The 12,384-nt window shown below is 39.3% G+C and overlaps 1 protein-coding gene across 3 annotated transcripts in view; it reads left to right on the forward strand.

The window, feature by feature from the left end:
* Positions 1 to 3,403: 3,403 nt before the first annotated feature.
* The window catches only part of map2k7 (mitogen-activated protein kinase kinase 7), a 42,451-nt gene continuing 33,470 nt past the window's right edge, over positions 3,404 to 12,384 (forward strand). Inside the window, exons 1-2 of one of the 3 annotated variants that reach the window (XM_057843895.1) lie at positions 3,404 to 4,118; positions 7,610 to 7,657. In XM_057843895.1, coding sequence (XP_057699878.1) covers positions 3,812 to 4,118; positions 7,610 to 7,657 — 355 coding nt within the window. In that variant the 5' untranslated portion in view covers positions 3,404 to 3,811. The remainder of the gene's footprint in view (positions 4,119 to 7,609; positions 7,658 to 12,384) is intronic. The other 2 variants (XM_057843896.1, XM_057843897.1) reach the window with 2 other exon arrangements.

Genomic DNA, 12,384 nt, shown 5'->3' on the forward strand with positions numbered 1-12,384 from the left:
TTTGTCTCATCTGACCAGAGAACATTCATGCTCAATGTGGTATACACAAGGACACAGGACAAAGGTTGAGTCAACTTTAATCCATTTTAACTGGCTGGACATGTGATTTAGTTATTGCCACCACCTGTTATGTGCCACAGGTATGTAACAGGTGCTGTTAATAACACAAACTAGAGGAGCGTCACATGATTTTTCAAAGGGGGCCAATACTTTTGTCTGGCCCATTTTTGGAGTTTTGTGTAAAAAGATTATTCCCCCCCCCCCCCATTAACTTTTGTGTTTTTTCATTGCAAGCAAAATAAATGAAGATATTACTACTAAACCATTTGTAATTGCAATCATTTTCTGGGAGAAATTGAGCATTATATGACAGAATGGCAGGGGTGCCAATACTTTTGGCCAGCAGTGTATCTTACCATAATGTAGACCTATGTGTAACTTATCTTATATGTAAACAATAGACAAGGTAACTGTGCATTTAAAGAAAATGTAGGAAACAATGGTATATTGTGAAGAACAGTGCAGTATTAAGAAAGACAAGACTCCAGCACCAACGACGGCCTCGCAAACACACTGCAGTGTCTCGTTTGTCCTGCTAAAGGCTCCACAGGATGCAGGATAAGGGATACTGTCCTGCATGATTTATGGCCACTCTTATTGTGCATGAATATTTGTCTACCTGCCTACATGTACATTCAATGCTCTCGTCTGAATCCGGGGAACGGAACAAGCACTACCTGTCTGACTGCGTGGTTTTCCTGACCAACCAGCAGTGCCTGTCTACCTGCATGTCTTTTCACCACCTAAAGTTTCAGTCTAAAACTGTATGTATACTAAGTTCCAGAATTTCTTATAGGTTTCTATCTGCAACTACAACTGCTTGTCTAACTACACCAGCCAGTCTTACATGCTTGTATATCTGTCCATTTCTGTGCATTCTCCTTGGTCCTCTTCATCTTTGTCAAACCATTGGCACGTGTCTATCTGCTTGAGCTTGCATGTCAATCTACAGCCTTCTGTCAAAACACTTCTATTATCATCTGTTCCTGCCTGTCTGCATGTCTTTCTACAACTGTGCCTATCCACATGCCCATCTATTTTTCATGTTAAAATACAAAGGACCAGTGTGTCTGCCTGTGGACTTGCCTTACTTGTGATACAAAGCTGGCCAAAAGTATTGGCACCCCTGCAATTCTGTCAGACAATGCTCAATTTCTCCCAGAAAATAATTCCAATTACAAATGCTTTGGTAGTAATATCTTCATTTATTTTGCTTGCAATGAAAAAAAATCACAAAAGAGAATGGGAACAAAATTAATTTTTTATCATTTCACAAATCTCCAAAAATGGGCCGGACAAAAATATTGGCACCCTTTGAAAAATCATGTGATGCTTCTTGAATTTGTGTAATTAACAGCATCTGTTACTTACCTGTGGCACATAACAGGTGGTGGCATTAACGAAATCACACTTTCAGCCAGTTAAAATGGATTAAAGTGGACTCAATCTCTGTCCTGTGTCCTTGTGTGTACCACATTGAGCATGAAGAAAAGAAAAACCAAAGAACTGTCTGAGGACGAGAAGCAAAATTGTGTGGAAACATGGGCAATCTCAAGGCTACAAGTCCATCCCCAAAGACCTGAATGTTCCGGTGTCTACCGTGTGCAGCGTCATCAATTAGTGTAAGGCCCATGGCACTGTGGCTAACCTCCCTAGATGTGGACGGAAAAGAAAAATTGACTAGATATTTCGACGAAGATTGTGGGGATGGAGGATAAAGATCCTTGACTAACATCCAAACAAGTTCAAGCTGCCCTGCAGTCCAAGGGTAGGATACCCAGGAAGGCCCCACTTCTGACCCAGAGACATTAAAAAGCCAGGATGGATTTTGCCAAAACTTACCTGAGAAAGCCAAAAACATTTTGGAAGAATGTTTGTGCTTTTTGGGAAAAGGCATCAATATAGAGTTTACGGGGGGGGGGGGGGGGGGAACAAGGCCTTCAAAGAAAAGAACACAGTCTCCACTATAAAACATGGCGGTGGTTCCCTGATGTTTTGGGGTTGCTTTGCTACCTCTGGCACTGGACTGCTTGACCGTGTGCATGGCATTATAAAATCTGAAGACTACCTTGAAATTTTGCAGCATAATGTAGGGCCCAGTGTGAGAAAGCTGGGTCTCCCTCAGAGGTCATGGGTCTTCCAGCAGGACAATGACCCAAAAGACACTTCAAAAAGCACTCGAAAATGGCTTGAGAGAAGGCACTGGAGTGGCCAGCAATGAGTCCAGACCTGAATCCCATAAAACACCCGAGGAGAGATCTGAAAATGGCACCCTTCAAATCTGGGACATGGACCAGTTGGCCAAAGAAGAATGGTCTAAAATTCCAGTACAGCATTGCAAAAAAACTAATTGATGGATAACGAAAGCGGTTGTTTGCAGTTATTTTGTCTAAAGTTTGTGCTACCAAGTATTAGGCTGAGGGCGCCAATACTATTTAGTCCGGCCCATTTTGGAGTTTTGTGTAAAATGATGTTTTTTTTTTTTTTTAATCATTCTCTTTTGTGTTTTTTTTGTGAATTTTTTTTATTATTATTATTTTTTTTTTTCTTTCTTTCCTTTTTTTGGAGGGGTCAAACCTCTTAAAATACTGAAATGCAAAGAAAACTGTTTAAGCACAGTTATTTCTATAACACATACAAAAACTTATTTTCATTCAAAATTGTATTGTTTCAATGATTTGCAAAATAAGTTATAAAGACAGCAATAACCCCCACTTCCATCGCCTAATTTTTATTTTCCCTCATTTCATTTCCTCACATACTAAATGCCAAATCTCAATTTTAACTACTTAGGAACAGGATATATATTAAAATTGAAGTTAATGTAAACATGTCCTTTTTTTTTCAATAATAAAGATATAAGTAACATACATTCAGAAAAATAAGTACAAATGATTTATATTATGCAGAGTGAAATGGAATATATTTTGAAGATCGAGCAAAACATTGACTTTTTCTAAATTATAAGGAAATGAATAAGTAGCCTAAAATAAATGAACAAATATAAGTCCAAAGTGCACATTGACAGTTAAGATGTTGTGAACCTCCCCATCGGAGCAAATAAAACTAAATATGATAAATAAGCCTCCTCAACTCTTTTGTTGCTCTTAAAGATTTGATCCATTTTATGTTACAATGCCCTTTTTTTGTCGCATCAATTCAACAAGCTTTTTTTTTTTTTTTTTTTTTTTTTTTGCTGTTCGAGAAAACATGCATAATCAGAGCTAACCATCCCTGCTGATCACATGTCAGTATGTCAGCCAATTGAACAGATGAATGAGTCTAGGAGTTTTGCTTTGCTGTGTGCATTCGCACATTGACGTGACTCATCATTGTTAGACTCAGGTAACTGCAGCAGCTGGGGAAACCTCCATGCCGTAAGTGGAATAAAATCAATAATAAATATTGGTGGAAACAGATTACGCTACACAAGTACTTTACTATGCTTGTTGTTAACACTTGTATATGTAAATCTGATGTTGGTAGATTGTTTTCTTCTTGGAGCTGAAACGCACGTGTGGCAGCTTAGCATTTAAAAAAAATTTTTTTTTATATAGCGTTTTGACAGTTGCTGTCATATTTTCGGAATCAAAGCACTTTGTACCGGAACAACATTCCGGCCCTGAATCTTATACTGGAACTGCGTTCTGGCCCTGAACCTTATACCTGCGTTCCTGACCGTTCTGGCCCACTTTCACCCCTGGCTGTAAAACAGTGCTAATGTGCCTTTGCTTGTCCATCTTTCGTCTGCATGTATTCAGTACAACAACACTTGTCGAACTTTCCATTGATATCTGTCTCCCTGCATACCTTCCCATATGTGGATGTTTGTCTACCTGAATGTTGTCAACATGTTTGTCCTGCATACGCCTACTCCAGTCTGCCAAAGGGGGCAGTGTGGAGCTCGACTCCACGGGGAGCTCAATTTTTCAAAATGTCGTCGCTAGAACAGAGGTTGTCGCGAATCGAAGAGAAACTAAAGCAGGAAAACGAAGAGGCTCGGCGGAGTATGGACCTCAAGATCGACGTGAGCCCCCATAGATCCCACGCAAGACCAAGTGAGTGTCCACCGGGGTGTGTCCGCAAAGGGTAACGATAAACTCGGGGAGGAAAAAGCTCGAAAGAGGCGGAGGGTGGGAGTGAAGGAGATGGGCTGTTATGCTCCTCCTTAGCAGCTATGTTAGTTAGCTACATAAACAAACACCGACGTAGTTATTACGTTTCGTCATTTCGCTCGAACGTGTTTGTTACACGTCGAGAACGTGTCCCAGTGTGTGTAAATTGAGGTTTAAAACTCTGTGAAGCTGTCATGGAGTAATTAGCGCTCAGTCACCTCCAGAATGCGTTGGGCTTCTGTGCTGTCAAACATGCTAAGCTAACGTGCTAACAGACATCGACAGGCCCGTTGTAAACCTTCAAATGTTTATATTTAATGGCTTATTTTGTGTGATACACATAGCCTGCCCTCAGTTTATCGGTTTTACATTGCTACCAGGGTTTGATATTGATTAAGCCTGCTGCAAAACCCAATTTAATGCCAGGTTTCACCCTTCAGGAGTCGGCGGCTAACACATTTTAGCTCATCAAATAAACCACCGTCACATTTTCATCATACAATTAAACGAGAGGAACATAACTAATTGTATATTATTGTCTTTTAAATGGGCCTGGGTAACAAAACTAGTGAATATAAGATATATAGTCCAATTTTAAACATAACACCCTTCTTCGGTCCCTTTTGCGTTCACTTAACATTATTTTCCCCTTTTTTCCTTCTCATATAGTGAAAGTTTGAAACTCTCCTTACTTCAAATTGACGAACAGCAAATACTTGCTACTTCTGAGCGATTACAAACCTTTATACAGCACAAGTTGTGCAGACTCAAGACTTTTTCTGTAAGATACCCACGAATTATAGGCTCCTCTAAATTGCCTTTATAGACGCTTACTTAGTAATTTGTATTTGCGTAGGGTTTTCAAAGAAATCCTATTCTTTCATCAGTGAGTGTGGAAATCGCCGTCTCCGTAATGCATCACTCGGTTCACAGATGAGTGACAATGCTTACGAAGCAGGACAGTTAAACTTATTACCTGCCTATAGACGTCCAAACGGTTTGATTCATTTAAACTGGGAGGACTGGCTGTGATTGCTTATCTTTCAGTGCCAATAGACGTCCAAACAATTTTGACTGTGAGAATTGCTGCCAGTGTTCTCCCTGTCAAAATGGATCGGACGTCTTGCATAGTCAATCGCAGCAAATACTTAAATTTGTGCCCTATAAAGCGTATGATCACTGTCAACTAGGGCTGGGCGATATGGCCTTAAGTAAGTATCACTGTAAATTCAGTATTTTTCCTCGATAACGATGAATGACGATAAATTCGCCCAAGCGGACTGTTATATAATTTGAAAATCTGGATCAATGCATGAAATACAAATTAACCGTTTTTCGTTGATTTATTTACCAGCTTTAAATTCAGCATATTTACCAATTGTACATGCAGTCTAAACATTAAGTATATAAAAAATTCTTGTAAACAATAAGAATTCAAGTATGAACATTTATCACGGCTTGTATGACTTAACAATGTACAACATTAGAAAAATCAATACGACGGCTGTGCAAACATTTCATTGCAACACAAATGACTGAGTTTGAACAGTACACTTTAAACAGACAACTTATTGTTAATGGCTGCTGTGACATAATTACTCAACACAAGTGTTACCTTCAAGGTTTCAGGGTTTTTTTTCCAGATCATTTTTTAATACATGCAAGCACACACAAGCACACACAATTAAAGCTATATCGCTCTTTTGCCAATTAAACATTTTTGATTTCATGATGGCAGTAATGACACAGAATAAAGCAAGCACATACAGAAAAATGGCTGTGGCCATTAAACGGTCACTGCTGGATTATAATTTATGATGAATGCTTTACCATCATAAAAGATATCAAAGAAATCACACACACACACACACACACACACACACACAAATACAAAATAACGCGACATACTAATTGCTAGATGCAGTCCATGCACAATCCACTCATTAAGTTCAGCCCTTTCGACAGGGTTATAGCCGCTACCCGACTCCATCACGTTCATTTGTAGCCGCTGTTAGCAGCTAGCATTAGCTTGTAGCCTGGCTACCATTAGAAAGCACATACTCCTGTAATCGTGAGAACCAGGGAGGAAAGCGGGTGAAAGCCCGTCTGGAGGCCGCCAGGAGTCTACTTAATGTCAGGTGAAAGTTTGGCGAAGCTCCCTTAATCCCGACTCCATCGCGTTTGCTTGTAGCGTTAGCCGCTAGCGTTATCCTACCAGGCTTGTGTTTGAGTTCCTGATAACCATGTGACTTATTACGTAAGCACACTGACTGCTTTCTTAAAGGGGAATAAACATAGAGTCAAAGCGGGATGAAAAGACTATATTTTCTTGTTTTATTAAATTACCGAATTCACCGACATGGTCAAAATTACGTGGGTCATCGTGAAGAATTTCGGTTACGGTAAATTTTCCGTATACCGCCCGGCTCTAGTGGCAACCCACTGTGTTATGTACCTTCAATGGCCTACACGCTTTAATGGAGCCAGGAAGTTAAGCAGGCTTCCTTTAAGTCTCTGACTTAGAACAAAGACTGATACATATTGCACAGGTTCAGAAACTATAAAGCGTGTGTGGCTATTTTCTTTGTTACTTTTTATCAGTTTGAAGTGTATCAGTGTGTCTGTCCGCGTATTTGCCACATAGTAGATGCGCTGCAATTTTCTGTTTTTCATTTTATCATTTTATCAAAGTTCTGAGAATTTTGTGATATATATTTGTTTTTAAATCTTTGAACAACCATCTTTCATATGAACGTATCAATTATGCTAGCTCTTTTCTTTTCCAGTAAAATGGCAATATTAGAAACAACTACATTAATAGTCAAAAGTACAGACAGACACAAAGAAGAAAAAAAACACCAAGTTACTGTTGTGTTACAAAACACAAAGTTGGGGCAGCATGTTAAAAGGCAACTAATCCCTTTTTCCTGCAAGAATATATTGCATGTGCCACAGGTAAGTTAAGTGTACGCTGCAGGTTGATGACATAGTTTGATCGTGAACTTGCAATATGGTTTCCCATTGTAAATAATCAACAGGTTTAACATCTACATTGGTTGGCTCCGATTGCGAGCTGATTGGGACCGAAAAATATTCTCTTTTAACCAACCCCATGCCCTACCTTAATCAGTCAGGATACATTTTTAATTATCTGGATACTCATCTGCCTCCAGGTTCTGCTGGTTTAATACAAAAATATTATCTAGTCTGTCTTTGATAAAGTTGAAAGCATTATCTATTGGTCTTTACTGCTCTCATGTTTTAGCCATAACAGCTTTGTCGTAATGTTTATTTGTTATATATTTGTCATACAAAAATGAGAGTGAGTGTGTAGCATGAGAGAGATCTGTGGGAGCGTGCCTGTGTGTTATTGTCGTAGTAGTTGCAGTGCAGTAATGTGCGTGTGTGTGTTGTATTTTCTTTCCTCCGTCTAGTCATCGTGATCCAGCTCAGTCCTGCTCCAGCTCCTTCCCAGCGTGCAGGTATCATTCAATCCATCGCTCTCTGCCAACACACTACACCATCCCAGCCCTCTTAAGCCCCCTCTCAAGGCCACCTCCACCATCTCTTACCCACCTCCCATTTCCTTATTATTCCCTTTCACATTGCCTCACCACCTTATCACAGCGTGGTCTGGCTTCCTCTCGCAACCTGCTGTTTTATGAGTCTAATCCCTATCTGAAAAGGTCTTATAGTGGTACCCCGACTTGCAGTGTTTTTTTTAATGTCCTGCATTGCAATCAAATATTTTAGTTGGCACTCGTGGAAGTAATTGGCTGCCATTAATGATGCTAGATGTCCAATGCATTTTGACTGGGAGAATGATCGCTGCCATCCCTCCTAGTAAAAGTGGTTTGAACTAAGGCTGCAGCTATCGATTACTTTAGTAGTCGATTAATTGATGAACTAGTTAGTTCGAATAACCGAGTAATCGGATAAACATAAAAAAATTAATATACCAGAGCTGAGCCTCAAACGGTATAAAAAAATAAGGGTCTAAGTCAGGGGTCTCCAAACCGGTCCACGAGGGCCGCTGTGGGTCCTGGTTTTTGTTCATACCGATCAAGCACAGACCTTTTAACCAATGTGGTTTCTATTAAAACAAGCAGCACCTGACTGCAATCAACTGATTACACTTATGCAACGCCAGATTGGTAAAAAGGTGTGGTCTTGTTTTGTGGGAGTGAAATCCTGCACCCACTGCGGCCCTATGTGGAATAGTTTGGAGACCACTGGTCTGTGTACAACAAAAAGAACAATTGGCTAACTTACATAGCAAAAGTCCACTAGCTTAAATGCTATAAAACACGAACGTGTTTTTTTTTTTTTTTTTTTTTTTTTACAATGCTCTTAACAAATAGTTCAGACAAATATCCCCACAAAAATTGGCTAAATATACCTTTAAACAAAATTACGATTGCATAAAAAAAGATTAGCTCAAACAAAAACCAAGCTTATGTTGGTTTTAACAGGGAGCAGCTGGATTTGGCCATGTAAAATGCGGCAGACTAGAGGGCAGTGTATCCACCCAAATCAATAAAACTAAATGCAACCCTTTCAAACACAAACCATTACAAAGCCACTTTGATTAAACGAATACTCGAAGCAGCAAAATTTAATTCAACTTTTTTTCTAATCGAATACTCGAGTTAATCGATGATTCGTTGCAGCACTAGTTTGACCTTCTAGCATCACCAATGGCACTGAAAGATGAACATTCACAGCCAGTCCTCCCAGTTTAAATGAATTGGACTTCTATCGTTGTCAATGGCCAGCAACTTAATTGGGGGGGTTTAACCAGAATGTTCTGTTTTTATTTATTGTAATTAATTAATTCTATATTTATCAACTATCTATATTTGAAATATAAAAATTAATAATTATATTGAACTGGCGCCCACATACTGAAGTAAAATGTCCATGTAATGTACAGTGATACCTCAGCTCACGAACATAATTGGTTCCCAGAAAGTGTGTGTAAGGCGAAAAGTTCGTCTTCCGAACATTTATTTCCCATAAGAAACCATTAAAATGAGAATAATCTGTTCCCAGGTCCCCATAAAACATAATTTTCTACTAAATAAGCCTTAAAACTACACAAAAATATACCTTATTTTATGTATAATAATTGTGCTATTGTATTATAATTAAAGAAATAAACTGTACTGTATAATAAAGTCGTTTTATTTACCTTTGTGATGGTAGTTGATAGCTTGATGGAATGGAGTGGGAGGAGGAGGGAGGGAGGGAGTTACTGTTTGGAAGGAGAGTGTTACCGGCAAAGTGCGCAGTTAGCGTAGACTCCGCTGCTGTGCCCCCCACATGCTTTTGGTTGTTAACAAAAGTGCCCACAAAAAGTCATCCGACGCCTCTGGGTGTTTGTATGCACGCCGCCTCCTTTCTGGAGAGGAAATCGGGCGAACCGAAGACAACCGACGACAACGAGCCAACGTGACTCGCCGGTCCACTTCTCACTACGGTGGGAAGCTGAAAGCACCGCCAATTACCAGCCGAGGGCGAATTGGTAACACGAGTCACCTTCCATAAGGACTGTAGGTAACTCTTTTTCGGTCCCATAATAGCAAAAGTACACTCAATATGGTCCAAAATGTCTATCAAACACAAACCACGTCCGCACTCAACGAAAGTGAGGGGACGAACTGGGACGCCGTGAGCGTGCGTCAGGTTCTCGTGGCGCTTTTCGACCGCGTGAATTGGTTCGTCCGCCGAAAACTAGTTCGTCAGCAGAGACTATATGCTCGCGAATTTAATGTTCTTGAGGCGAAAAGTTCGTGAGCTTAAGCGTTCGTGAGCTGAGGTATCACTGTATTTGGACACAGCTTTTTTATGAGGTTAACTAATTATTAAATGATCAAAAATATTTCACTTGTCGTATAAAGGGTGTAAGATATTGACAGTGCATCAAATGTTCAAACATAAATTGATTCTGATTCACTCTTTTAGTCCGTAGCTGCAAAAATATTGATCATTGGTTATGCAAATTAATAACAGGTATTTTCAGATACCTTGTTTTGAATCAATGTAGATAAACAGCTTGCTTTCGTGTAAGATGACAGAATTATAATATTTCCTCTTGAGATGTGTGAATTCCCAGGATATGACAATTAGAAATTTATTGTTTAGAACAACAACGATACTCACTTTATTGTACCTTTTTTTCCTCTTCAATTGAAGAGTTTATTTATTGTGCCTGTCACAAGGGTATTTTTTAGGGCTGTCAAAATTATCGCGTTAACGGGCGGTAATTAATTTTTTAAATTAATCACGTTAAAATATTTGACGCAATTAACGCACATGCCCCGCTCAAACAGATTAAAATGACAGCACAGTGCAATGCCAACTTGTTACTTGTGTTTTTTTTTGTTTGTTTGTTTTGTCGCCCTCTGCTGGCGCTTGGGTGCAACTGATTTTATGGGCTTAAGCAATAAGCACCCATAAGCATTGTGTAATTATTGACCTCAACAATGGCGGGCTACTAGTTTATTTTTTTGATTGAAAATTTTACAAATTTTATTACAAAAACATTAAGAGGGGTTTTAATATAAAATTTCTATAACTTGTACTAACATTTATCTTTTAAGAACTACAAGTCTTTCCATTCATGGATCGCTTTAACAGAATGTTAATAATGTTAATGCCATCTTGTTGATTTATTGTTATAATAAACAAATACAGTACTTATGTACCGTATGTTGAATGTATATATCCATCTTGTGTCTTATCTTTCCATTTCAACAATAATTTACAGAAAAATATGGCATGCTTTATAGATGGTTTGAATTGCGATTAATTACAATTAATTAATTTTTAAGCTGTAATTCACCCGATTAAAAATTTTAATCGTTTGACAGCCCTAGTATTTTTACATTAGTTCCTATGTGTTAGATCAGTTTTCACATCTACATTTTTTTCCCCATTCTTGTTTACACACGGGTAACAAAAAGTCCATCCATCCATTTTCAATTGGTACTATTCCAGTTGACTTTGCGGTAAAGGTGGAAAACATCCTAAAATGGTAGCCACAATTAGACGGCACAATGATGTGACTCAGAGGTTCTTTTGAAAGCACATTTGAATTTTAGGCTGACATTGTGCATTGTTCTTATTACACTGGCAATTCATGTAATAGATATTTTTATTTTATGATTAATGAATCATCTCCTTGAAAGGCCAAAGCTCGTCCATCTTTGACGGCTATTCTTTTTTTTTTTATTTGACACCTCCCCCTCAAATCACACCTTCCCTCATCTTTCCATCCCTTCTCCTCTGTCCTATCTGAGCGTCAGTGAATGGTAGGGTTGCGTTGGTGTGCGTGTGTTTGTGCCACGCGGTTGTCCGATGATTAACCACAAGTTATGCTGGAGGTGGACGATCACACAGTGCATGTGGCTTTTCTGCACGGCGCATTTTGTTTTTACATATTATTTTGCGGGTGGTAGTGTTTGTGTTTCTGACACAGTTTCTAATCCAGCATCCCCGGAGTGCGGTGAACACTCATCTTCCTCTCTCGTGTTTGTGTGCCTGTAACTGAAAAAACTCTTAACTTCCAGCTGCACTATGGCCGATGTTCCTCCTCACCTGTAGGGGACGGCACCTGCAAACCTGTGCCTGTGTTTGCCTCCTCTTCTCCTTTTGGCTCCATGTGCCCATCTAGCCCGTGTCCACAAATCTGGAGCCTGTCAAACTGGAGATGCATTCTTACTAACCCTTTTCAACCTCTCACTAAGTGGTTTTCCCTCAACAGGCTCTGGGATACGAGTCGAGTACCCAAGGCCTTCTTGGGCATGGAGGAGGCTAGTCCTACCAAAACCATTATTATCACAGCAATATACTAATACTCAGATGTTCCAGTGATGCGCATGCGCTTCCTATACATTTTAACAAGATATTGGAAAATTCAGCTATTTTAATAATGAAATTATTAGATAAAAAAAAAAAAATCAATGCAAAGCACGAACCATTGAATTAAAACGGAACAATTGAATGTAATCAAATTTTTTTCCATCCAAGTATTCACATGCAGTGGAAAGGGAAGACCACAAGGGAGTGAAACTCCTCCTCATTTGCCTTCCCTAACTGCACGTCACTGAGCTGTTCACAAGGGTTAGGGATGGCATAAGCCTGTATCGATTCAGCTGGTTACATGTTCCAACACAGTGTTTCCCACAGGATTTTAGGAGACTGTGGT

This window comes from Corythoichthys intestinalis, chromosome 8, assembly GCF_030265065.1.
Source record: "Corythoichthys intestinalis isolate RoL2023-P3 chromosome 8, ASM3026506v1, whole genome shotgun sequence".
NCBI classification, from domain to species: domain Eukaryota; kingdom Metazoa; phylum Chordata; class Actinopteri; order Syngnathiformes; family Syngnathidae; genus Corythoichthys; species Corythoichthys intestinalis.